The following is a 26,055-nucleotide window of genomic DNA, read 5'->3' as shown; positions in this document are numbered from 1 at the left end:
ATTGGTTTGTTCTTCTGCACCTTCATCGAGAGTTTTGTTATGTTTCTCAAATGAAAAACAACCTCAAAGACATAAAGATTTGCAGTTTCTTGTTATAAGTGTATAAACAGAGATTCGGACTGGGGGGAGGAAGGGGGCTGAGTACCCAGGGCCAGGGCCCTCATGTGAGGAGGGCCCAAAAAGATGCTAGAATGAATAGCTGTGGATGCGGTGAGGGGCCCATAGAAAATGCCTTTCTACAGGGCCCAGAATTTTGGCCTTCGCCCCTGTCATATGAACATAATGATTGGTGATGTAATTGGCTGTGATGCAAGGGACAACAGCTGAAATCTGGCATTGGGCACTAAATTGGTTAGGATCAGCCCTGAATATTAAGGTAAACTACCAAGAAGTCTATGAAATAGACGCATATATAAATTTATAAAAAAGCAACAATGACCAACCACATACAATGTCTATATGCAAGTCAAGTGTTTATATAAATTATTAACAAATACAAGTAGGGCATCAAAAAAAAAAAAAAAAGTATAGTGACAGGTTTACCCCCCTTACTCAACCCCAAGCCATAATAACATTTTCACAGGCAATCTCCCTCCAAGGCTCTGGTGTTACTATAAATGCACCAAAGGCTCCTAGCAACCATGCAAAGTGGTAAACTGCATCGTGGACCCAGGCCATAGGGGCCCTGAATGCCCCACACCCATCATTCAAGTAAGTGGTCAATTGATCAATTGGAAAATGTATTTGGCAATTCGTACCATTAAACCTGCGCTTTCTGTAAAAAAAATGTAATTGCGTTTAAAGTTACAATACGTTAAACCATGGAGCCGAATAGTATTCCAGGATCGAAAAACTGTTTACATTACACAGAAAACAGGAAGAAAATCTAGATTAGTAGTGGCCTTGCAGCTCCTTTTTGCTCACATGTCATGTCTTTATTTACAAAGAAAACAATTAATTTAATCTCGTTAAAAACTAAATATTGTGATGAGCCAACATTACATTTTAGTTCTTACATTTTTCTTGAGGTGAGTGTTTTAAAAAGCCTTATGTATTTATGAACACACAAAACAAACAAAACAAAAATCAATCTAATCAATTCATCACCAACATACCCCCAAAATATTCAACTTTAATTATATATAATCAATAAACACTAAGCGCTCCAATAAACATAAAGTTGCGATTTTGTTTTGAAAACAAACTCGACACATTTCCGGTCACGTCTCAGGTTTCGTACGGCTAGCTTGATGTCTCGCGGCGTCACTGGGCTACGGTCAGCGCGAGCTTGTTTGGCCTGCAGGGCAGGGACCCGGATGAGCAATTTCAAAATAAAATCTGCACTTACAATAATACTATTTTTATTACAGACGAGACACTGTACTGTAGTGACAATACAGCCAAAAGAAACGTGTTAAATGGGTCTGTCTGTTAAAACACAACCTGGCCCAGATTTCCTGTATGGTCAGTTTTGGAATATGCACTATATTACAAAACAGAAGTTGAGAAGGTGTTAAAACTAGCCTACAGTTTTTTGATTTGTTTATTGATCCCCTATGGGGAAATTACAATTTTTACACTCTGTGTCCACACTTGGTTAGTTTACACACAGTCCTGAACTACACACACACACACACAGGATCTGTACATGCACTAATGGAGAGATGTCAGAGTGAGTGGGCTGCCAGCAGAACCAGCGGTCATTAACGGGTGGGGGTGTATGGTGCCTTGCTCATCAGCACCTGGCAGCGCCCAGGAGGTGAAGTGGCATCTCTCCAGCCACCAATCCACACTCCGTACTTTTGGTCCATACAGGGACCCAAACCAGTGACCCTGCGGTTTCCAACCCAACTCCCTACAGACTGACGTATTGCCACACAGGAACCCTCTTCAAGACAATGCCTTGAACCACCTCAAGGTCTTCATCATGCCACTTGATACAGAAACTAATCAGGAATGTCATGCAGGAGTAGGTGAGGGGAGAGGAGGCAGGGAAAAACAGGAAGGGGAGATAAAAATCAGAGGAGAAGGGATGCAAAAGAAGTGATGGGGAGGAAGGGATATGGGGGGGGGGGGGGGGAATATGGCGGTAATAAGCCAAAGGATCAGAGACATGGAGCTGCTGTGGCCTGCGCATGGAAATGCCATTAGTTGACTTTTGGTCTTGTAAGCAGCTTCCATACTGTAATTACATGACCTTTTCTCAATTTGTCTGTTACAGAGGCCTACACGTTGGATGAGAATGTTCTGTGTGAAGGAAATGGCTCTACTGTACTGGTTAACTTTGTGAACACTGCTCTGATGGCCTGATAACAAAAAGTATTTCGTAATTGAACACAGGCCGCTCCGCCAGACACTCTATTAGGACTAGAAAATGAAACTTTTTTCTAGAGGCAGGCGTCCTCCTTCCTTGCCATATATGGAGCAGTGCCTGTGCCTGACAGTAACGCATTGTGTCACGATGAAGTCAGATGAGCTTTAATGGTGCCTTCGGGTGTTCAGGGAAAATGTAAGTACATTTTGACAACTCATAATTGCCACTTTAGTAGCAGGTCACTCATTGGACTGCTCTGAAGCTCTCAGCTACATGGTCCTGTGTGTTATAAATTATTTAAAACAAATCTTTGAATAGTCACCTGCAGCACCTTTGAACAAATACATTCAAATATGTGCGTAAATCGCAGCCTCACACCAGATACAACTAAAAATATCCGTACATACTGTGTGAGTTAGTTAACTCCAGAAGATGGCAGTAGTATAACATTAATGCTGCAAACTGCCGTTTAACCCTAGGAGGAGAAGAAGCGCACCACAAAGTTTCTGAAAGAAAAAAGAAAGAAGGCATTTGATTCAAATCATCCAAGAACAGTGTGATCTAATAAATATATTACAAAGGATCTGTGAGTGTTATCACTTTCTCAGTGTCTTAGACACATTTATATGATTAAGAAGATATGACTTGATTGACCATTATTTTTATTTGCCATTGTTATTTTTTTATTTTTGTGTATTGTACGTATACGATATTTTGATCCACACTCCATACCAGTTAAAGGCGGCAATGCAACAAATAGTTGTTTGCCCACCGCCAATAAACCTCATAGAAGAAGTGGGGATTTTCCGAGCATACAGTGAACGCATCAACTTTATCCACCGGGGCAGATTCATCAGGAAGTCGTCCATCGTTTTATTAGACTCAAGACGAATTAAAAGGTAAATATGTTCCCGTTAATGTTACATTTTAAAACTGTTTTTTTTGTTTACTTGTTATGACTTTGTTTGGCCATCGCATATTCATCCGGTAAGCAGTCTCAAACTCCTCCGTCCTCCCTCACCCGGTACATTCTTCTGCTGCACATTTTAATACTTTCTATTGTACCTGAATGTATGTAAGACATGTGTGCATTGTGAATATTAACCCGCACCGAAGAATAACTTAACATCACTAAAAATGAATGAATTACAGGAAGGATTTGTGTTTTATGATGGCTAGCCGGGAGTGCTAATCTAATCCACCTATTTCCGCATTGATAGTCCGCCCTTTGCATGTTGCTGCTTGTTCCGTCAATCTCAATGGTGAAGCACCAGTTTCTTTTTAAATTAAATTTATTGACTATGATAGTGTTTTTGTGTATATCTGATCAATGACAATTGAATTTGTATCGATTTTTATGGCCACATCAGCTGTTTTGTTGTAAGAAGATGATCCTAGCTCCAAAATCCGTTCAATAATCTGGCACATTTGGAATTGCCTTTCTGATAATCAATAATCATGGGGAAAAAAGACATGTTAGGATTTTTTTTCTGAATTAATACCGTCTTGTGGAAAATTCGGCAATGCAATTAATCACCAAGTCCACTTCATTTCAATTAAATCTTTTTTTTTTTTTTTTAAATACCTACATCACGTTACCATCGTTGGTCCAAGATGACCATATCAGTTAGGAAATACGATTTTTATTGAAATAAACTCTGATGGTGGATTAGGCATTTACCGAATTAAGGTATGGACCTTTTCTTAAAAAGATTGAACATTTAAGAAGACTTTTACTCTAGTAACAGTAACAGAACATGACTGACACAATTTTGAATGGAATTTGGCTTTGTGGTCTCTCCATGTAAAAGAGTGGCATGTCTCGAGGATAATTGCTCCTACATGGTGTATTTGATGCTTGTTTTTTTTTTCTTTTCTTTTTTTTCCTTCTAGCAACAATGAATGTCTCTCATGAAGTAAATTTGCTGGTGCAGGAGATCCAGCGCCTCGGCAGTAAAAGTGAGTCTGTGCTATGATTTTCTGATTGGAGGGTGGTGTGTTTCATCTTGAGGTGCTTTGGCATAGCTGGACGTAGAGCACTGTCTGACATGTGCTGAATAGCTGTGGAGCTCTGCGGCATCTGGCAAAAAAAGAAGTTCTGTGTATCTGCTCCGGAGGGCTGGGGATCGCCGCAGCTGGGATGGAGTCGGGAATCTAGTCATTCCGCAGTCAGTGGAAATACACACATTGACCTTAATGGAAACCTAATGACTCCGCCGCCGTTCCGGAGCGGATCCGCAGCCGTTCTGCAACCGGTGGAAATTGGGAGTTAGCTGATCGACAGTGAACTAAGCAGTAAAAATGTTGTTTGATATGTTTGAAATTAAATATCTTTTGTTACTGGACAATAAGTTAGAACAAAACTAGCAATGTAAAGAGATCATCATGGGCTCATGGAAATTGTTATGATCCTTTTCCAGAGTTTTCTAACATTCTCTAATCTAAACGATTAATAAATGGGTTTGCGTGCACTTTAGTGTCCCAAATTCCGCTATGGCCATGCCAAAACCCGCAGATTGGTTGGGGTTAGGCATTTGATCTCGAGTGGCTAAGGTTAGGATAGCCGATTGGTCAGGGGATAGGACCCGTACAAATGTGGTTACGTTACGGGGAATTTAGGACCCTAAACTGCAGTTATACCTTTTTTATTATTACTTTTGAGCTAATAATCCGTCCTATGTGGAAACAACTTTTATCAATCTGCTCTGCTCTCTTATTCCAGATGCTGATGGTCAAACCAGCGTGAAGTTTGGGGTCTTATTTAACGACGACCAGTGTGCCAACATCTTCGAGGCGTTGGTGGGCACCCTGAAGGCCGCCAAGAGGAGGAAGCTGGTCACCTTCCAGTCCGAGTTGCTTCTGCAAGGTGTCCACGATGACGTCGATATCGTCCTGCTCCAGGAGTGAGGCTCAAGTTGGAACCAGGTGGCCTTCTAGCGACTCAAATACTGAGCTTCTGCAGTGTACCAGCTTGTCACTGAGCTTCCGTTTTCAGTTATCCTCCGTCTTGTGCAAGGCTCAGTATTTGAATTCAAACATAATGACCAAACCAATAACATCAACCAGTACACTTACAGGCTCAGCTGGCATATCTGCATATGATTTAAATTGATTTCACTGTGCCAAACATTATCACAAAAAACTAATTTGAGAATATTTAAGGTTCTCAGGGGCTGATTTACGGCCACATTCATAGTTTCATATGACAAGGACAGATGGTGTTTCTCTCTTTCTCAGGCGCTGCTGTTTATCAACCACGGGTCTGAAACGTCATTTTGATATACGCTTTCAAGACTATGAGCGCACAAATCAGGAATGTAATTCATTGTGTAATGCATTCATTTTTTTTTATTTTTGATTCCTGGGAGAAATTACAGTATAAGTTCACTATCACAACCATCTCTTGATGGTAACAGTGTCAGGATAAAGTAGCACAGAACAAGACACCGGCTAGATTTAGCAACTTTGACAAGCTTCTTCACATTTTCAATTAGAGCCCTCTGATCCTGACAAGTCGTTTGTAATGGGTACTTGTTGTTAAAGCTGCACTAGTCTCCCTCATCAGTCTCAAGTGGCAATGGGAGTTAGGATCTCATTACTTTAAATCCATGTAATGGGTTTTGACGTTAAATCTAGTGCAGCTTGGGTAGTGTGTTTCCACCAACAGTGTCAACAAATGGCGGTTCCATTTATTTACATGAGCCATTTCTACTACCTCTTGTGGACTTTGTAAGAAGACGCTATTAGACCAGTGCTCTTGGGACTATGAGAACAATTCCATCGTAGAAATTACAGACAAGTGCATTTCAAGAAAGACCTTTTTCACCTTTTTGTACACGTTGCAATCTGCTAGAGTAGTTTTTATTCCATCTTTTTACATGTGGTGTGGTCAACAGTGAATTTTCTCTGCTAAACAAACTCCAAAACCTGCCTTTCGTAAGAACCAGTTGATGAGCAAGTGGCGAATGTATTTCTCGTGCAATTTTTATCAGTGTATAACAATTACAGGGTGATTGGTGCCAGATGCAAAAGATGAATTTGGGATGTTTCTCAGGACCAAATCAACTCAACCAAAATATGTTTAATTGTCCTGTAGCTTAAACTAGGTGTCTCACCTATGACACAAGTTGTGCATTTATAGTTTTATTCGTTTTTTTATTTTTTATTTACCCTGATTTATTCTGTACTGTAGGTCAAATGATACTTGCAGATCATGCGTGCCTGTTTTGGTTTTGCGAGGGTTTCTCACCATCAAAACTCGTCACTTGTTGTTTTATTGTGTCAAAGGTCATTTTAGTTTTTTCATTTTGCTGAAATATCATCGACAAGCACTTTCAGCTTTTTGTGTGGAGGTCCATAGTGGTCAAAATTAAAATGAATTAAAAGACAACATGAAGGGAATAATAATATGAACAAATGCAGACAATATGCAATAAAACTTGAAATAATCCAATTTACCTTTTAAAACTCTAATTAATGAACTCCACAAAACCATTTTAGGTAATTTCTTAATTAATTAAGCTATTTTTTTTTAATTTCAAAATGCCCTTTCCATACATGCCCTTTACATCAAAATTACATTTTTCCAATTGACCATTTTATTTCAAACTCTCACTGTTGATCATGAAGAATTTGTCATGGCAGATACAGCTACGTGATTGGCTGTTCACTCATTCATAACAAAGCATCAGCCAATCCCATACCTGGCTCTGCCCTGTTTGTCTTTTCACAAAAAACGTTGGGACAAAACATGGCTTTGATTTTTAAATAACAACTTTTGTAAAATAACCGGTAAAACAATCCTATTTTGATTGAGTTTAAACTGCACTGGGATGTTTAACAATCTAAGTTCAAATTGTCACATTTGGTCTTTATTCATATAGTTCATTCACATAATACATTTCACAGTGTCATATTTATTTTTGACCACTTTGGGTCTCCATAGATTTGATAAGTGGCTGTGGATGCAAGAAGAAATATTTGTCTTGGATAAACACCAGAAGGACCAAGAATCTACAAATGTTTGGCTGATTGTAACATCTCCTACGTGGCAGCGTTTGTGCTGCTCTGCATAATATCGAGCATTATTTTTATATATATATATATATATATATATATATATATATCTCACAAAAAGAGAGGCAAGCGATCGCTGGCTACCTCATCTGCAAGTGTTATAAGACCCTGTTCACATTCACTGCTGTTGTATTACCCTTCCTGAATCTTTTAGGCTCAGGTGCGGGCTGTTTTGCTTCTCTTTGACTTGAATTATGTGATTTCTTTTTTTTTTTTTTTCTGAACCGTATTGGAGATTGTGCTCTAAACAGCATTAGTGGCACATATCATGGATATCAAAACGTTGTCAAAATCAGGAAAACTGAATGAGTTTAATTGTATGCTAATTATGAATGAAGCTGAAATGAAGCCTAGAAAACAATATGTAATCACAATACAGGACAATAGGCTAAGTAGAGGTTGGAAAAGTTATGGGAATAATAAAGGAAAAAGCGAGAATGAGGATAAACCATGCCGCTTGCATCACGGCCGTCCAGGGTTATCCTGCTGCATGTTGCACTGGAGTGAGCTGAACATAAATGCAAATTACAGCACAAGTTAACACTTAGCAAGAGGAGAAAGTTATTATCAGATCGGTCCCAGTACCTCGAACCATTTCTGTGAACTATTGGGATGCCTGCGTGATGTGTTCATGTGCGTCATTACTGTCTTTTTGTATTGGCAATAACACATTCCTAAAATAACAAAGGTTTCTGTTACTGTGGAATACGCTGCGAGAAATAAAATCTTTACACTTGAATCCTTGAACCTGCGTTGCGGTGTGTTTTCTCTGACAAATCTAAATCTTGAAACACTTGATACACTGTATATATATATTTGTTTTAAATGTGCAACTGAGACTGGACACGCTAAATTGTTGCATGATTGGAATGTGATGATTTGTAGTGCGCGTGGAAAAGCTGTTTTTTTGTATGTCTTAATTTTTAATTTATTGTGATTGACATTTTTGGGCTAAAGTTTTACACTATATACTTCTGCTATGAAGGGAGCGGAGCTTTTGGTTGACAAAGTAGTTATAGTTCTCAGCTGCTTTGGAATCCATCCATTTTTAAGGGCCACTATGGTGGGTTTTGGTGCAAGAAGATAGTGGCATCAGCAGGTAAACAAGTTATATAAAATATGACAGCTTGTTGTGTTGGACTTAAGCCGAATTGTAGAGCACCTGCTGTTGTTTTTATAAATCGTCTTTAGTCATGTTTTAACCGTCTTTAAGAGCGCCTGATAAACAAGACACCATTAAATTGTAAGAGTTTTAAATGGAGTTTGGCTTTCCAATCTTCACAGAGAAAAGATAAGTTTTATATTTTCTAGTCATACCTTTCATTTACTCTCTTGTTGTAATAATCAGTTACATTGAATGACCATTGATTGTTATACAGGCACTTTGATTTAAATAACACCTATTTGAAAGTAATATTTTACTGTGAAGCTCCAGTTACCCCAATGAGATTATCTTTTACAAACATCAGGCTGATGAAATATGTGACTTCATAACAACTAAATAAGACAGTGATGTCTCCTCAAGGGTATGTGATACTTCTCATCAACTTCTTACGTCTCAAGGCTGAGTGTACTGCTGCATTCAGGTACTGTGGGAATCTCTTTTTAAGCTGCTATGCATTTGTTTTGATTTCATGACGTTTTATTAAGTACTTCTTTTATTTGTGTTAAAAACAACACCAGGCACTATTACATCTATATCACAATTCACAGCGAGTCTTTATTAATATTTTTGCATATCTTTTAATTTACTACATTTTAGATATATATGCACTACATTTATTCTAAAGCTTTAATTACCAGTTTGCAAACTCAGGTTATTAATGCAAAAATAAAATCAGCAAATAACTTATGATGAATAATATTAAACTACTTCGCCAGTAGTTAAAACTAGCCCCACCCTTAGCAGCTGCAACATACAATTTATACACATAGACAACATATCAGTTATAATAATCCATTGATAGAATATCTTTCTAAAATGGGCCATTCTGCATACTGATGACTTTTTTTTTTAATATTTTTGAAGAAAGGCAGTAAAATAAAAATTACATGTATACCAGATACAAACAGGAATTATATATATACCCTTGTGTCAATAAAGGCTCATTTTATTTTTTTCCTTCATTATTGCTTGTGATATATAAACAAAATAAAATTATTAAATGTTTGTGTTGTTTAGTGCTAGAGTTTTATCACAAGCACTTGAGGCTGTAAAATCCGAGCGTTCTCGTTTGTTTTGAACGCGTAATAAATCGACGGCAAACGTGGGGGGCGGGGTCCCGTGACGTCAGGGGGTGGAAGAAAACAGCAGAGCAGGAATCAAAACAAGAGACGGACACGCCTTCGTTCTTAAAGGTTATTGCAGCTTGTTTTTTTTTTAAACTGCTTCTGTCAGAGCTGCACTAAACCCTGCCTGTCTTCCACGAGGACACCAAAAACAACAACACAAAGAGAAAAAACTGCACACAAAAAAAAGCACCACTGCAGAAATGGAGTCCACAGAAATGTCAGACAGTGTTGACAGCAGCCAGCGTTGATAGAGGTCGAAAATAACACTGACATCCGAATCCTGTACAATGCCCAACCAGAAGAACAACAAGGGAAAGAAAAGCAAACGCACTAACAGTAGCGGAGATGAGCAGGAAAATGGAGCCTGTGCGGCCGCAACAGGAGGCGCGGCCGCTGCCGCGGCGGCTGCTGCACCCAGGCACGAGCGCTCAAGTGGTAAGAGAGGAAACCGACACAGATGTAGAAGTTTAGTGATGCTGTCCTCCAGGGTCTGTCTTGTCTGTGCGACTGTGACATACATGCACTGCGACGTTAAAACATATGCTCTACCCCCCTCTGCCTATTTCCACTCTGGAGAGAACACTATGCCAAACATCGATTCAAAAATGTATCAATTCAATGAGTTTTTGATTGTCGTCACATATAGGCTGTATTGGCCGATCACGACTAGAGGCCTTCTATTAATGGAGTGAATTTTTATGGTCGTTGCTTATGTGGACCAGCAAGTACTCAACTGCACTGAAAATCTTGATTGTGTAACTGGTTTAGCTGATTTTTAAGGGCCAACGTGGTTTGTTTTGGTGCAAGCAGATTGTGGGAAGAGAAGGCAAACAAGTTGAAATGTTGTTGAAACAGGTGTTGCTTTGTGTGTTGGATGTTAGCCGATTGGGAGAGCGCTTGCTGTACTTTCGTAATCAGTCTTTAGTCTTGTTTCAACATGTCTAAGTAGTACCCGATACGCTAGAAATCTTTAAATTGTCAGATTTATGAATGGAAGTTTTGCGCCTCGACCGCTTCTTGGAAATAAGGATTGCCACATATGAAAAGAGTACTCCTTGTTGTCAAATGCAGACTCTGTGAGTCTTAATTACATATTGCATTTGAATTCCATTACATCAAGGTTACGGATCGGTTGTTGTTACATTTGGTGGTTGGTTAGTACGCAGGCCTCAGCTGCCTTTTCTTTAAGCACACCTTGACCACACAGTATCTGGTTGTGGCCTTACTCAAGGGTAATACTAACACCTCACCGCTTGTCTGCGCACTCAAGTTCAACTTCATCCCATACAGACTTAAAATAGGTGGAAAAAGTTACCCTGCTTGGCTTCTTGCAAAATTTTGTTTGTAAAAACAGCATCTCAGGCCAGAACAGGTTATTGCACTTTAGATATTAGTAGTACAAAATAATCTGAGTCATTTTATTACATTGTTATATTATTGTCTATACTTGATTTATTACTCTAAAAAGGTAAACATGCACAAAAGTTCTGTATTTACTTTTTATAACAGTTAAGTGTATTTTCTGTCATTATAGTTAATGTCCAATCATCCATTAATTTTATGATTAATCATTAACTAATATTGGAAAGGAAAAATGCCAAACAAGAGGGTTCTTGCTTCTCAAATATGTAGATTTGCTGTGTTTCTTGTCCTTAATTACAGTAAATTATATTATATTTTGGTTTTGGACTGTTGGTTGGCTGAACAAATCAAGCAATTTGAGTACATTATATTGACAAATTATATTAATCAATAAAATAATCAGCAGACAAATCTGTAGCTGCAGCGCGGAATGTACGTATATATTTCCTTTTTAGGACAATAAAATCAGTAAAGTCAACTTAGAAAACATCTTTGTGGAGCTATTTTTTATTTCTGGGTTCCTGTGTCCAAGCAAGATTAATTTAAAGATTCCTTCAAGCTGAACTCAGTGCAGCACTTTATCAGTTTCACTGAAATGATGAACAGGACAAAAAATGCATTAGATAGTATATTTCTTCTCCACTGTGGTGACTTTTGAGGGAGAAAACAAAAGCGCTGACATTGTCTGTACCGGAAAAGAAAGGAGGAAACTACACCCCCCCCCCCCCCCCCCCACACACACACACACACACACACACAGTGTATTATCATGAGCTACTTCTTGTAGAGACTGTGTGCCCACATTTGATTCACCGCCAGACTTGACAGTTGGCAGAGCTTGAATAGAGGCGCTCACAGGCTTGAATGGCCTAGTTGAATTTAATAAAGCAATGGTGATGAGGCAGCAAAGACGTTGCCTCATCACCATCGCTTTATAACATCTCTCTTTTAACATTTTTACCTCATGCTGGGCTGTAAAAATGATTATGGTGGCGAGAGCGCTTTAACCGTACCGTAAAAAACAAAAACTTGTCAAACCTTTAATTTTTCTTTAGCTTCTCAAATGTAAGACCTTCACCTTGGCCTCTAAGCAACAGTGAGGGACATTTGTATGTATTTTCTTTATGATGATCTGAATAGAGCTATCAATGAATTGATTTTTCACGAAATAATTGGCAGATATTGAAAGAAATATTGAAAGAATTCAATATTGAAGGTAATCTTTAATCTTTAGTTTCAGCCCTAAATTGAGTACCGTTTTCCTATGGACTAAGAAAAGTAGAAATTTAAACTTGGTTGTTTTTTTTTATCCACAATTTTATATTTTTTTAAGTAAATATTCAGAAAAGGATTATACTTATTTTAAGATCAATGAGCCTTAAAGTCAGTAAAATTAGTAGGCTTTTTTAGCTTTTGTAGGAAATTGTAATGAGAACACAACAAATTAACCCCCTCCCTCTGTCTTTACGCATCTAGAGGCCCAGTGTGCGACCCCACTCGGCTGCAGCTTGGTCCGCCCCATCAACATGGAGAAGGACGACTACCAGCGGGTGCTCTGCAACAACGAGCTCTGCCCTTACGGCAACTGGATGCATCTGCAGTGTTTCTACGAGTGGGAGAGCTCCATCCTGGTCCAGTTTAACTGCATCGGCCGCGCGCGGTCCTGGAACGAGAAGCAGTGCCGGCAGAACATGTGGACCAAGAAGGGCTACGACCTGGCTTTCAGGTTCTGCTCCTGCCGCTGCGGCCAGGGCCATCTAAAGAAAGACACCGACTGGTATCAGGTGAAACGAGTGCAGGATGACCGCAAAAAGAAGCCATCTGAGAGGAGCACGGGCAGGAATGGGTCCAGTGGAGGGGCTGCAGGGCCTGGGGATGGGCTTTTTGAGGAACCCAAGAGAAGCAAGCCACCAGGAGCAGCAGGAGGAGGAGGTAAACTACCCCACAGAGCCTCTAGTCAGGAGTTACCTCGGAGACTATCAATGGACCGTCAGAACTCTACAGAGAGAGGAGCAGGAGGATTCCCTACAGGAGGACTCTTTTCTCTGGGGCCTCCTCAGAAGTCTCCATGTGACTCCCCGGGACAGTCTCCTCCAACTGGTTTCGCTTTCTCCCCCACTGCTGTCCTTGGAGCAGCAGCTGGAGGAGCAGGATTGCGAGGTTCCCGTCAGCTGGGAGAGTTCCTCAAATCAGCCGTCCACATGGATCCGCAGAGGAAACACCTGCTGGTCGGGGGAGCTTTCGGTCGAGGCGGCGGCTGCTCAATGGGAGCCTCCGGCGGTGGAGCTCACCTGGACCCCGGGTCTGTAATCCCCCTGCCGCTGTCCTTCGCCCTCCCGCTCCACCACCGGCTCACCTCCGGCAGTGTGGGTGACGGCGCCCACTCTCACCCAGTGCAGTTCTTGAGGAGGCTGGACCTCTCGGAGCTCCTCACCCATGTCCCTCGACATAAACTCAACACGTACCACGTCCGCATGGAGGGACGTGCCCAGGGCAGGCCGGGAAAAAGCTGCGCGGTACAGTAAAATTTCCCCGGACTAATATTTATTCTTGAACTCTGTTAAAAAATTAGTTTTTAAAGTTGTCAATGATTTTGAAAATATAAAACTAGCAGAACAAGTTTGACATACTTAATTTATTAAGTTGAATCAACAAATGTTCAGTCAACTGACAAAATGTACGGACAGACTGGCTTTTCTTTTACATTTTCTTTAAAAAGTTTTAAAAGTCAGTTTTGAAATTTGAACAATGGGCTTCTGCTGGGGGGTTTTTTGGTAAAGAGAACGATTAGCCCCCCGTGTTTTACTGTTTTATTATTCGAAAAGAAACAAACCTATTAACTTAACAGTAATAAATAAAACCCAAAAACCTCTTCCACATACACAACAATGAAGAGAGATTTTTAACTCAAACAATGCTTGCTGGTAAGTCTGCTAATATCATCATCAGGTGTCATTAGAAAGTTTTGAAACTTTATCTAATGAGTTGAGTGAACCCGCACAAGTGCATTCATTCATTCAACTCATCATTTCAAGCCAAAAGACGCAATTTGGTTAGGAAATAAACAAATGCTGATCATAATTTTCCACATCGCAAGTTCAAGTTTTAAATGGCTTGTTTTATCTAACCAACAGTTCAAAACAATTCATGATATTATGTTCTCAATTGGTCTTAACATAAAAACTAGAAAGTTTAAGTCAAATTAACTTAAGTTGATTATTTGATTCCAAAACATTGTAAGATGTTTAACAGTGCTCTTCATTTGAGTTGTTATGCTTGTTTAAAAAGATGTTTCTAATAAGAAAATTATTATTTTATTGCCTTTAAGTGGTTTAACTGTAGCTTATAGTTAATAATAATAGTTTTGCTCAGTCAAGTTAACTGTGAAATCGTGAATACACACCTCTGACCATGTAACATGAATTTGAACATTAGTGATTTGATAAATGAAACATGATTATTGTAGGGAAGCAGACAAACTTGTTCAACTTAGTTAAACGTGTTATTAACAGCGTTAACGCAAACCCATTTTAACGGCTTCAATTATTTTATCGCAAGATTAACGTTCTTTTTGGCCTAGCAAACTTTGCAGTTTTTTTCACATGCTGTTGCAACAACTAGTGATGTTAGAAAAACTACAACACCACACCGGATCTAGCTAGACCAGAAACAAAACAACAGGCACGCTGCACACACGCCGTTTGGGCTTGCGAGCCGGCCAAAGAGTAGTAACGTTACGTTTTGAGGGGATGGCAAGAGTAAGACGCCAAAATGTTCCATTGACAAGACCAAAGTGATCTGTGTGTTTTTGTCGTTGTGAACTGAGCTCTCATCGCAGCACGTCCAGTCTGAAATACACCTGATGGCCAAGCACACAGCTGATGCTAATTCTCCGCCCCCTCATCAAAGTATTTTTTTCACCCTTTTATTGATGGACAGTGTTACACTGTGTGAGAGATTATTTGCTCCAAGTGAGAATGTTCCGTGTGAAATTGAACACTACAGTAAGCTATATGCCAATGTTCTTTAAAAAAAAAAAACAACATTTGCACAAAACAAGCCGATCCACTTTTCCATGTTGATAAGAGCATTAAAATGAGAAAAAATAATGGGACAAAAAGAAATCAGGGGACATTTAGAATAGATAATGTGTGATCAGTTGCAAGTTAACTATGAAATTATTGCGAATAATTGCGATTAAATAGTTTAATCAAGTTAATTTGACAGCACTATTCGACACATAAGTTAAGTAAAACAAACAAACATCACAGACAAAAAAGTGATGGTTAGTTAAGTGTTTATGAATCTCAATTGTTGTTTAGCTGCTGTTTGAATAAGTTAATTGCTGAAATTGTTGCGTCTCCCATAGATCGTGTTCCGGCGCGAGTTGTTGTCACCGTCCCGCGTGCGGTGTTTCATTTTCCCGTTATTGCGTCCCACAGAGCAGCCCAGTATCATGATACACATAATAAATGCGAAAATCGTGACATGTACACAGATTAATACATCAAAATTGCGTGACCATTTCACGAACTGGCGTGAGACCAGGTTGGTAATAGGCAACAACAGCATTCATTGTAAACCATCATAAGACACTAAAACCATCCACTGAAAAACAGGTGGTTTTTTGGTTTTTGATTTGTCTCACTAGACATAAAAACTATAAATACAAAGATACATTTTTAGGCATAGGCAACATGTAGACTGTGAATTGACTTTATGTGAATTTTTGGCATTAGTGAGCTGTTATCCATCATGTTAGAGGCACACAAGTTTTTAGTCTAAGTTTTATAATGTCACTAGCATCAGCCTAGAAAACTACTCCCAGGTTAATTCCATAGATTTAGTACAACTTCACTTGTTTATAAAGTCAGCTCTGATATACCAAAGCATGTCATATAAATCTTGCCCATCAGTGTGAAAGGGGGGTGTAATAAGATAAGATAAGATAGATTTTATGTCCCGCGGGTACATTTTTCTTAGACAAACAAACAATACCTGCTGTCAACATAGTGCATACATGCATACACACATACATGAAGTACAGAGTGTTGCATCACTCTGCATGGACATGCTCATGTTGCATGCATTGCATGCACACTGCCCGTTGTGCAACACATCATAATACTCATCATAATATGTACAGTAAGGGTAGCATCATCAACATAAAATCCTGGTAAAAGAAAAGTAAAAATGTACACGTGTGTGTTTAAGATGAAAGCAGCATTTCAGGGGTTAGGCCGGCTTGCTAAAGTTGTTTTTGTCTATGTTGTACTGTAGGTTTATCCTGTCGGCCCTCAGTGCGAGCCAGAGAAACGTGGTCAACTGTGCGCTGTGCCACAGAGCGCTGCCTGTGTTTGAACAGTTTCCTTTGGTGGACGGGACCCTGTTTCTCAGCCCTTCACGCCACGACGAGATTGAGTATGATGTCCCATGCCACCTTCAAGGTCAGACTTTGTTTAAAGATCATGGCGTGGGACACAAATACTAAGTGTATGAAGTTGACATAGCTCAAAATAGCTCAAATAATTTCAAAACTGGGGGGGGGGTTGAGATCACCACTTTTGAACAAAATGGAGATTTTGAGCATCAAACTCTTCATTGCCAGCATTCCGGTAAACTTTTCTGCAACAATTTGTTCCTTTTCTGCATCAATGCATGGTGCAAATGTCCTTTATATGTAAAGAAAATTATAATAGGTTTTGGGGGGGTGTGGGGTGCACTGGCCAGTTTTGATTTTTGGGGGTTTGTACCTCCCTCATCCCCCCTGTATAATACACCCTATGGATGGATGTCTTTAAAATTAGGTGCGGACATTCGTACTGTTTTTAGAGTTAATCAGCAGATGTTAGCATGCTAACAGGCTAAAGAAAATGAACATGGTAAGCATTATACCTGCTAAACATTAGAGTACAGCCTCACAGGAAACAAAAAAATAAAAACAAGTACAATCTGTGAATTGTAGAAAACGTGTAAATACTATTCACACTTTGTTTAGTTTCGTAATGTAGGTACAGTGTTTAATCTGAAACCAACAGAAACCTATAATGAAGCAAGTGTTGAGTTATCAAGCTCTGGATCAGCAGGACATCAGGATTGCTTCTAATCAGGAAAAAACAAACACATTTAGCTTTTACATGAACTGCAACCATTAATGTGTTAATCGGCTCAAGTATTTATTCACATTCTATTTAAAAAGTCCAAGTTTTCCTTGCTATAAAGACAGGGTATGACTAGTTAATCCATCAATAAGCCTGATCCAAACTGTGTATACAGACATACACATACAGAAAGCACTTTCACGCTTACAGTTAGTCCAAAATTCTGCAGCGCGTCTTTTAACTGGAACCAAAAAGCGCGCTCATATAAGTCCAATTCTCGCCTCATTGCACTGGCTTCCTGTACGTTTTAGGATTGATTTTAAGATTTTATTGTTTGTTTTTAAAGCTGTGAATGGACTGGCCCCAACATATATCTCAGACCTCATCCAGATTTATAGGCCGGCGCGATCACTGAGGTCAGAGAGCCAGCTCCAGCTTGTGGTCCCAAAGACGAGACTTAAAACTCGGGGGGACAGGGCCTTTTCTGTGGCTGGACCTAGACTCTGGAACGCTCTGCCCCCCCATGTCCGAACAGCCCCAACAGTTGAGTGTTTTAAGTCTCGTCTTAAGACACATTTTTATTCTTTGGCTTTTAACTCCATGTGAGTTGTGTGGTCCTCTGATGGCTCTTACTGTTTTATTGTATTTTAGTATTTAGTATTTTTATCTATTTTTTTTTAACTTTTTAAACCAGATGCTCTTATTTAGTTTTTACCATATTTTACATTAATTGTTTTGTATGTTTGAGTTTTCTGTGCAGCACTTTGGTAACTTTGTGTTTGTAAAATGTGCTATACAAATAAAGTGGATTGGATTGGATTGGATACAAGGTTTTCTGAAGGCTTCTGCACAGACCAACATGAATGTGAATTAGCACGATGGCCGCATGAAGCCTCTTTGATATGCTGGCCCACAAGCTTTGATATGTATGGTGCTTGATACGCATCAGCATGAAAGGATTATTTATTCTGTTTTGCACGCTTTTGTGTGGCGGGCAGAATATAAATTTTGGTGAGAGAGAAACAGTTGAAAAGGGAGGTTTGATTCAAATCAGTTTTATCAGTTTGTTTATCCAACAGTATTTAACCGCTTTTTTGTCTTAAGAAGGTAAAGCTGGTGTACAGGGACTTATTTTACAACACAAGTTTACAGAAAACACTAACAAGAGAATGCATTAGTGTTTATAGTGTGATTTGGAAGGTAAACTGCATTGTTTTTGCTCCATAGCTTCAGTTTAATAAGGTTTAAAGGTCTACTTGGATAGCATAGATTTAAAAATAACAAGTCTTATAATAAAAATGATTTGTGACTTTTTGTCCAAGATTTTTTATGGGGCAATCATACAGAAGTTGTACAGTGCCGGGAAAGTTTCAGTTTGGTTCATGCCAGGCTGTCCTTTTAGGAAATTAAATGACTTTTATGTGTGGACATGCTTGCTTATTATCCAGTAGCTCAATCCCCCAGGCTGCTCTGGTCTGACAGCATAATAATGAGCCAAGGATGCAATCAGAAGTTTATTTTATTGATTTTCCCTGGCTGATAAACAAACAAACTCACTGACTTGTTATTTAGTGAATATATTACCTAACTATATTTCTTTATTTCCAACAGGCAGGTTAATGCACCTCTACGCCATATGTGTGGACTGTCTAGAAGGCGTCCACAAGATTGTCTGCATCAAGTGCAAGTCACGCTGGGACGGGAGCTGGCACCAACTGGGTACCATGTACACCTACGATATACTGGCTGCTTCACCGTGCTGCCAGGTGGGAACACATTTACCATGACACATATATATTATTTAAAATCAGCAGTGAAATTAAACAACTTCCATGCTTAAATCTTAATTCTGAATCAGAAAGCAGTTTATTGCCACAGTTGTGGAACTACATGGAATTGGCCTTGGTGTTTGGGCGTATACATACAAACAAATATATTAGACATTACTAAGCATAAACAATAAATGCCAAAACAAAGACAAATAGTGGTTATACAACGTCCTGTGAACTGACCTGTGTCCTTGCTGTGTGTCTGCAGGCTCGTCTCAACTGTAAGCACTGCGGGAAGCCAGTGGTGGACGTTCGAGTCGGGATGCAGTATTTCTCTGAGTACAGCAACGTCCAGCAGTGCCCTCACTGCGGCAACCTGGACTATCACTTTGTTAAACCTTTCTCCTCCTACAAAGTACTCGAGGCTTATTGACAAATGCTGTTCATGCAGGCTAGCTAAGCCGCTATGGTTCTCAATTGTTTTCTAACACAATCTAGGAAAGATTTATTTTTTGTGCCATAAGGTCATTTTTTTCCCTCTGTTTTGGTTTCTTTTTAAGTATAGGAAAAAGTATGATTCTAGTTAATATATATATATATATATATATATAATATATATATATAATATAATATATATATATATATATATATATATATATATATATATATATATAATATATATAATATATATATATATATATATATATATATATATATATATATATATATATATATATATATATATATATATACCAAGACAGTATATCTCTGCTGTTAGAGAAAGTTGTAGACAAAGTGTGGAACTGAAACATCAGTCAAGCAAACACATTATCTGTGACAAGTGAATGTATCTGTATGCCAAAATTAGCTTTTATTTTAATTTTCTACCAAAAACATAAAGATGAGTCTCGAATAAAGCAGAGAAAGATATGAGTTGGTGTCGGTTTGATTGATTGGCTTATATTACTGAAGTGCTCACCCAGATTGGCAACTTTTAATGCTTGATCATCATTATCATCATCATCATCATCCTTTAGCTGGTCTTAAATGGTCACAAGTAGGTGGACAAAAAAAATCCATCTCCTGTGCAACCTGTTCATAGTTTACCGCTAGGGTCATAGGTATATGTATTTGGGTAAAAAACAAAAAATATCCAATAGACATTTGGGGTTAAAAAATTTGATCACATTGCCACATGTAGGGACACTTCATCTAATTACAAACATCTGGTCCACACAGGTTACATCTATCAACAAGGTTTCATTTTCGGGATTGGTCCGTTGCCGCTGGAAATCCCACCTGAAGTCCCTCGTTCCGTCCAGAAATCCACCTTCCACCTTTTTAGTGTTTCTAAACTCCGGTGTATTTACGAGGGCTATGATTAACTGCTCCTCGGATCTCTGCAGGGTAAATCCAGACAGCTAGCTAGACTATCTGTCCTGAGTTTTCTGTAGCACGACTAAAACAACTTTTGAGTGTAAACGTTCCACCAAAACAAGTTATTTCCCAAAGCTGTTTTGCAACGGCATCATGGCTCCGTCGGGTCCATGACAATTGTGATTGGTTTAAAGAAATGCAAGTAAACCAGATCACATTTTTCTCCCATCTCAGAACGCTGTGTGGACTAGCCAGACCCTCCCCCGCAGCTCTGTTAATTTTCTCACATGCTGTGTGACATGTAAAAAGTCTGTTAAGGCCCAGTGGACCTTAATTTTGGATCATGATGTCATTGACTTTATTCTAAATGATGTACCATTTATATGGTCTCTTTCCTCCACTAGAGGTCCACATTTGGAGAATATGCAAAGGAGCGTTGAAACAACAAGCTGACCAGTAACAAGATTCTTGGCTGTGATATGTTTTAGTACAGATGTAGTAGAAGTGAATACATTCATTAAAAACGTCACTCTGCACATGCACACAATACACCACGAGTGGAGTCTGATGAGGTATTTTACACCAAAATGTGAGATTTTAGCAACAGACTTAAATTAGTTTTCATGAGAATGTTTTATTTCCATCGGATCACGGCTGTATAGACCCTTCGGTTGTGTCCGAGTTGCTAACAGGAGGGATGGATGTTTTGCTCTCGGTGGCATTCGAACTTGAGTCATCAGACTGCGAAGCTGCAGCCATGTTCTTCCCTTTTTGAGACAGTTCCTTTGCTGAAGGTGGTCGGAGGATGCACATGGCTGCTTGACCGTCCCGTATGACTTTTGGCTTAGAAACAAATCCCACCATCACCTCCATTTGTTGCACTATCTGCTCCAGAGTTGTGTCCTGTGGAAATTTAAATTATAATAAAAAATTGTTTTAGGACATTTTTAGGACATTCATGCCTACGGTGTGACCCTGAAAAGATATCTGTACAAGTACCCCTCATCCTCTTTGCCATTAAGGTAAAAGTCAACAGTGCCGTTTTGAAAGTTTTGAGAAAAGTCTGATAAGCATGTTGAGTCTAAGATTTGTTTTTAGAATTTGGTTGTTTTTGGTTATAGAATAGTGAATACCAGCGTCCCAGTAGTCTCTCTTTATTTGTAAATTTCTGGCAGACATATACATTAAATCTGTGATTTTGGGAACCTGTTTCCGGTAGAGTGGACTTAGACAACAGAAAGTGTCATGTTGTTTGTCATGTGAATAGTTCTACTAACAGACATACAAAATTATTATTTTTAAAACCACACCACCATGTTCAAAGAAGGTCATTTAGATTTTTTTTGGTCAACCCTGTTTATAAATGCGATAAATATCCACATCTGCTGCATAACCAGATGTATTTTGTTGCAATTCACACCATTATGAGTTGAATAACAATTGAACATGTTGTTTATTGACAGCATTTCATTTCCGGAATTGTTAAGGTGCCGCCTGAAATCGGAAATGTCCTCCATGTCCTGTTGCACGACTAAAACAATCTACCTAACGTACACCAAAACAAGTTCCGTAGCGCATAGCACCGCCCAAAACGATTGTGATTGGTTTAAAGAAATGCCAATAAACCAGAGCACGCTTTTCTCCCATCCCGGAATTCTGTGTGGACGCAGCGCTGTGGAGGAAGGTCTGTCAATGTGAAACTAGTGAGTGTTGTTTTAAGATTAATTTTTGGCCATTTTAGTCATTTATTTATATAGGACAGCTGAAGACATGAAAGGGGAGAAAGAAAGAAATGACATGCAGCAAAGGGCCACAGAGCGTACATCAACAAATGTTGTAGCCTAAAAAATGTGTGACATCGCTTAGAGCATCTTTGTTAAAGACAACAACAAAAATGATTTATTCTCACCAGGTTGACTGCAGGTCCGCCGCGTCCTGATCGCAAAGTAATTCTAACATGGTTCTTCTTCTCCAGCCAGCTCTCCACTTGTTTCATCTTGGTTGAGAGATCATGAGCTGCGATGCCGGATGAAAAGGTGAGCTCCTTCACCTGCACGGGGGCTGTGGAGAGAATACATGTGTTACATTGTGTTACATTTTTACATTATTATCATGTGATATTATGTCATTTAGCTGAAGCTTTTATCCAAAGCAACTTACAATTGCTCTATATATATATATACACACTGTATGTCAGAGGTTGCATGCTACTGGAGCAACTAGGGGTTAATTGTCTTGCTCAGGGACACATTGGTTGATGTCCTCAATAGGAATCGAACCCAGGTCTCCCACAGAAAAGGCATGTGTCATATCCACTGTGTCATCACCAGCCATTTTATTTCAAATAGTGTGTATGGCATTTTTTTACTGAAAGATCTGTTGAATGCTTGTGTTACTGAGATTATCAGGTTGCACAGAGTTAGATCCTTGCTTAAACAACATTTAAACTAGATTAGATCCCCATTAAAAATGATTTAAGCAATACCTCCAATAGCTAGAAGAATAGGAGAATATGTACGCTCAATAGAACAGAGGTGGTGTACACAAGTGTAGCCTCGGTTATCAAGATTTAATTAAATGTATATTTCCATTCAGATCTGGTTTGTTAGACAAAGAGTATGGTCTGCAACTTGTTTGATTAATTTGGATCCCCATTAGCGTCAGCATGAGCTAGAAGCTAGTCTTACTGTGGTCCTGCAGTCTTTTTTTTGTGACAATACAATTTACATCGTCACATTAAACACAATACACACACATAATCACGACATCGCATTACACAACATTTCTCAAAATATTTAAAATTACAAAAACAAAGAAAGAAATAAGAAATTACACTACTTTGAATGAATCTATTTTTAAAAGAAAAAGTGATAACAAAAAAAGCCCATGTAACCGACTCCTAAGAATTAGTGTTAGATATTAAAGTTACTTTAATATAGGTAATAGCCTTTCATTTTTTTTGTTTTTTTAATGTTATGTTTTGTTGTTTTATATTGTTTGGGATTAAGTTCCATCCACCCATTGCTCTGTATGTGACTGAATGTTGAACTGAATCAAGGTAAACAGTTCCTAATCTGTGTGCTCTACATTTATTAACAACTTTAAAACCTTTTTGGTTTGGGGCCCTTTGAAATGAAAGAAAGTCAACCTTTGACCCTAAAGTTTACTTCTATAAACTGTGAGCATTTCAGCAAAAAATAGATTTTAACCATCTCAGATTGTTGAATTTGAATATCTTTTACAGCCCTGAAAAAGTGAAACATCCTGGCATTTGACAAGCAAAAAGCAAAGATAAGAGAAATATCTTTCTTTCTTCCATACTTTTAAACCATCTTGTGACCCTGATCCTGGGGACCAATGGGTAAAACTAAAAAGGTTTGATTGGGTCCCTGCCAGGACATCACATACCTGCTTTTGCTTTCTGCTTCTCCCGTAGTTTCAACTGCTCTTCATGGATCTGTTTGCCGCTCATCAGCCGGTAGACGGGAGGATCTTTGCGTTCACTGAGCAGCACCAATTTCAGACCCTGCTCGTCCATAATTCGGATCACATCTGCGCGGTGCATGGTGCCCAGGTTCTCGCCTGTCTCACTTATCACCTGGATCTCACGCTGTGGGATCTTACGGCCAACTGCGCTGATTGTGGCATGTCCTCGGGGATCTTGCTTTTTTTTGTTTCGAGCGGCAGTCTGTTCTGTGTCGTCTCCAGCAGTGGAGAATGGAGACCATCTCCAGGAGGAAGCAATGACGTTGGATCTTTCACTGCATATGGTGAATCTTGATGCTAGTGTCCTGTAGCCACAGCTGCTACCATTACACACATATCTCACTGTATGGCTCAGCATCCACCTCACACAACCTGCAGACATATCCTACACATTTAAAAAAAAAAAAAAAAAAAGAGATAGGGGACTATGAGCTGCCTAATGTGATTATCTGAGACAGTATACATCCAGAAAGGCCACCAGTCTGTATATGACTGTTCTTAAAAATTTATTTCCTTAAATGTCCCATGGCATGAAAATTTCCCTTTATGATATTTTTAACATTAATATGAGTTCCCCCAGCCTGCCTATGGTCCCCCAGTGGCTAGAAATGGTGATTAGGTGTAAATCGAGCCCTGGGTATCCTGCTCTGCCTTTGAGAAAATGAAAGCTCAGATGCTTCAAACGAGCAAAGTCTTCCTCAAAAGCTACAGACTCAGAAATGGCGCATATTAAGGAAAGCTCATTGTGGGACTGGCTCTAGTAGCTGTAATTCTGCACCACGTCCGGATTTTGGGAAAGAGACTTCAGATACAGTATTAGGGGACCACTAAGGTCTATATAAAAGAGACTTCAGATACAGTATTAGGGGACCACTAAGGTCTATATAAAAGAGACATCAGACACAGTATTAGGGGACCACTAAGGTCTATATAAAAGAGACTTCAGATACAGTATTAGGGGACCACTAAGGTCTATATAAAAGAGACTTCAGATACAGTATTAGGGGACCACTAAGGTCTATATAAAAGAGACTTCAGATACAGTATTAGGGGACCACTAAGGTCTATATAAAAGAGACTTCAGATACAGTATTAGGGGACCACTAAGGTCTATATAAAAGCATCCAAGAGCACCATGTCATGTCTGTAGGTAATGTTAATAATGTCTTGCAAGCCCATGTGGGTTGGGCACCTTTGGGTATATGACACTAATATTAAGTCATATAGTCTATCATCTGACTCTACAGGCTAGGCAGACCTGATGTTGCATAAATAACTTAATGTATGTTTATTTTCATCTCTGCATTATTAGTAGCATCTCGTTTGAAAATTACAAACACAATCCATCGACAGCCAGACAGCGGTGAACCGGGCCAGACTCCTTCAAAACATCTGCCAATTAATGTTTTTCATCTGTCACCACACACCACACACTCCGTCAGGGTCTACTGTGTCCCTGGCAGGAAACTGCCAAGCGTCTGCAGGTAAAACACTCTGACGGCAGTGCCCAATGCAATTGATTTAATTCAAGGTTCAGTAAAGTTATGCCGAACTGACCAGCAAAACTCAATAATTCCCAACATGCCTAGCGGTGAATGCATTGCGTTGGACTGGGTGTGGAATTAACCTGTACACATTAAACTGTAAGATTTTGAATGGGAGTCTGGAGTTGACCGAGAGAGACGGTTTCAGCTAGCGTTAGCTAGCTTGGCTGAGTTTTGGTGTAGACCTCACGTTGTGAAAACAATGTTATTTGACTTAATAAACTATTGGCCACTTTAAACAAGTTGTCCTATATTATTACCTTATACTCCAATTACACACAAAGGAAGTTCCTGGCTTTAAAACATGAATGCAGGGACAAATGGTCAAATCAGAGATACACGCTAATCTCGCCGGTAAATAAGTTCCCTAAATGTATCTTGTATTGTTGTGCTGTTTACTCACTGTTCACCAATATTCCTCAGGGTGACTGTTGCATAAACAGTTAAAGAAAGGACTGTTGTGCTTTCTTCCGCCATGTACTTCTTCGTTTAATTGAGTCAGAACAGATGCAGCAAAACCACGACGCTGCCCTCTTCTGGGCAAACAAGGACACGTCGTTTCTCTATTAAAGGGTCCGTTCACCCAAATTACCAAAGGGCATACCATGTAGTTAAGGTCTAGTTTGTTAACCTAAATATCTGTCTATTAGATTTCTGTCTCCATTCTAATGCAGTGGAGGTGAAAGTAATTTAAGTGGCTTAATTAGTAGCTGTAGCGTTTATTGTCATCTCAG

At 39.2% G+C, this 26,055-nt stretch overlaps 3 protein-coding genes across 8 annotated transcripts; 2 read left to right on the top strand and 1 right to left on the bottom strand.

Annotated features, from left to right (window-relative positions):
• Positions 1–3,025: 3,025 nt before the first annotated feature.
• abracl (ABRA C-terminal like) lies at positions 3,026–7,098 on the top strand. Of its 2 annotated transcripts, none has more exons than XM_032543742.1 (3): positions 3,026–3,213; positions 4,208–4,273; positions 5,037–7,098. In XM_032543742.1, exons 2-3 carry the CDS (start codon positions 4,213–4,215, stop codon positions 5,219–5,221), a joined length of 246 nt encoding a protein of 81 aa, XP_032399633.1. In that variant the 5' UTR covers positions 3,026–3,213; positions 4,208–4,212; the 3' UTR covers positions 5,222–7,098. The 2 variants fall into 2 exon arrangements, with proteins under 2 accessions (XP_032399633.1, XP_032399634.1); XM_032543743.1 differs by lacking the exon at positions 3,026–3,213 and adding an exon at positions 3,329–3,385.
• A 2,567-nt stretch (positions 7,099–9,665) lies between these two features.
• Positions 9,666–19,501, top strand: heca (hdc homolog, cell cycle regulator). 2 transcript variants are annotated; one of them, XR_004336309.1, is made up of 5 exons: positions 9,666–10,117; positions 12,521–13,559; positions 16,323–16,491; positions 18,757–18,911; positions 19,183–19,266. XR_004336309.1 is itself a non-coding variant. In XM_032543733.1 (5 exons), the coding sequence occupies exons 1-5, from the start codon at positions 9,970–9,972 to the stop codon at positions 19,345–19,347; spliced, it is 1,680 nt and encodes a 559-aa protein (XP_032399624.1). In that variant the 5' UTR covers positions 9,669–9,969; the 3' UTR covers positions 19,348–19,501. The 2 variants fall into 2 exon arrangements, 1 of the variants encoding a protein (XP_032399624.1); XM_032543733.1 differs by having other exon boundaries at positions 9,669–10,117; positions 12,521–13,565; positions 16,325–16,491; positions 19,183–19,501.
• A 259-nt stretch (positions 19,502–19,760) lies between these two features.
• Positions 19,761–25,884, bottom strand: mtif3 (mitochondrial translational initiation factor 3). 4 transcript variants are annotated; one of them, XM_032543736.1, is made up of 4 exons: positions 25,725–25,884; positions 23,700–24,162; positions 22,201–22,352; positions 19,761–21,194 (listed from the first exon to the last, which is right to left on the bottom strand). In XM_032543736.1, exons 2-4 carry the CDS (start codon positions 24,157–24,159, stop codon positions 20,940–20,942), a joined length of 867 nt encoding a protein of 288 aa, XP_032399627.1. In that variant the 5' UTR covers positions 24,160–24,162; positions 25,725–25,884; the 3' UTR covers positions 19,761–20,939. The 4 variants fall into 4 exon arrangements, with proteins under 4 accessions (XP_032399627.1, XP_032399625.1, XP_032399629.1 ...); XM_032543734.1 differs by having other exon boundaries at positions 25,582–25,780; XM_032543738.1 differs by having other exon boundaries at positions 23,700–24,149; positions 25,582–25,775.
• Between the last annotated feature and the right edge of the window lie 171 nt (positions 25,885–26,055).

The sequence above is a fragment of the Etheostoma spectabile genome, chromosome 18 (assembly GCF_008692095.1).
Source record: "Etheostoma spectabile isolate EspeVRDwgs_2016 chromosome 18, UIUC_Espe_1.0, whole genome shotgun sequence".
In the NCBI taxonomy this organism is placed as follows: Eukaryota; Metazoa; Chordata; class Actinopteri; order Perciformes; family Percidae; genus Etheostoma; species Etheostoma spectabile.
This window is presented reverse-complemented; position numbering and strand designations above follow the sequence as displayed.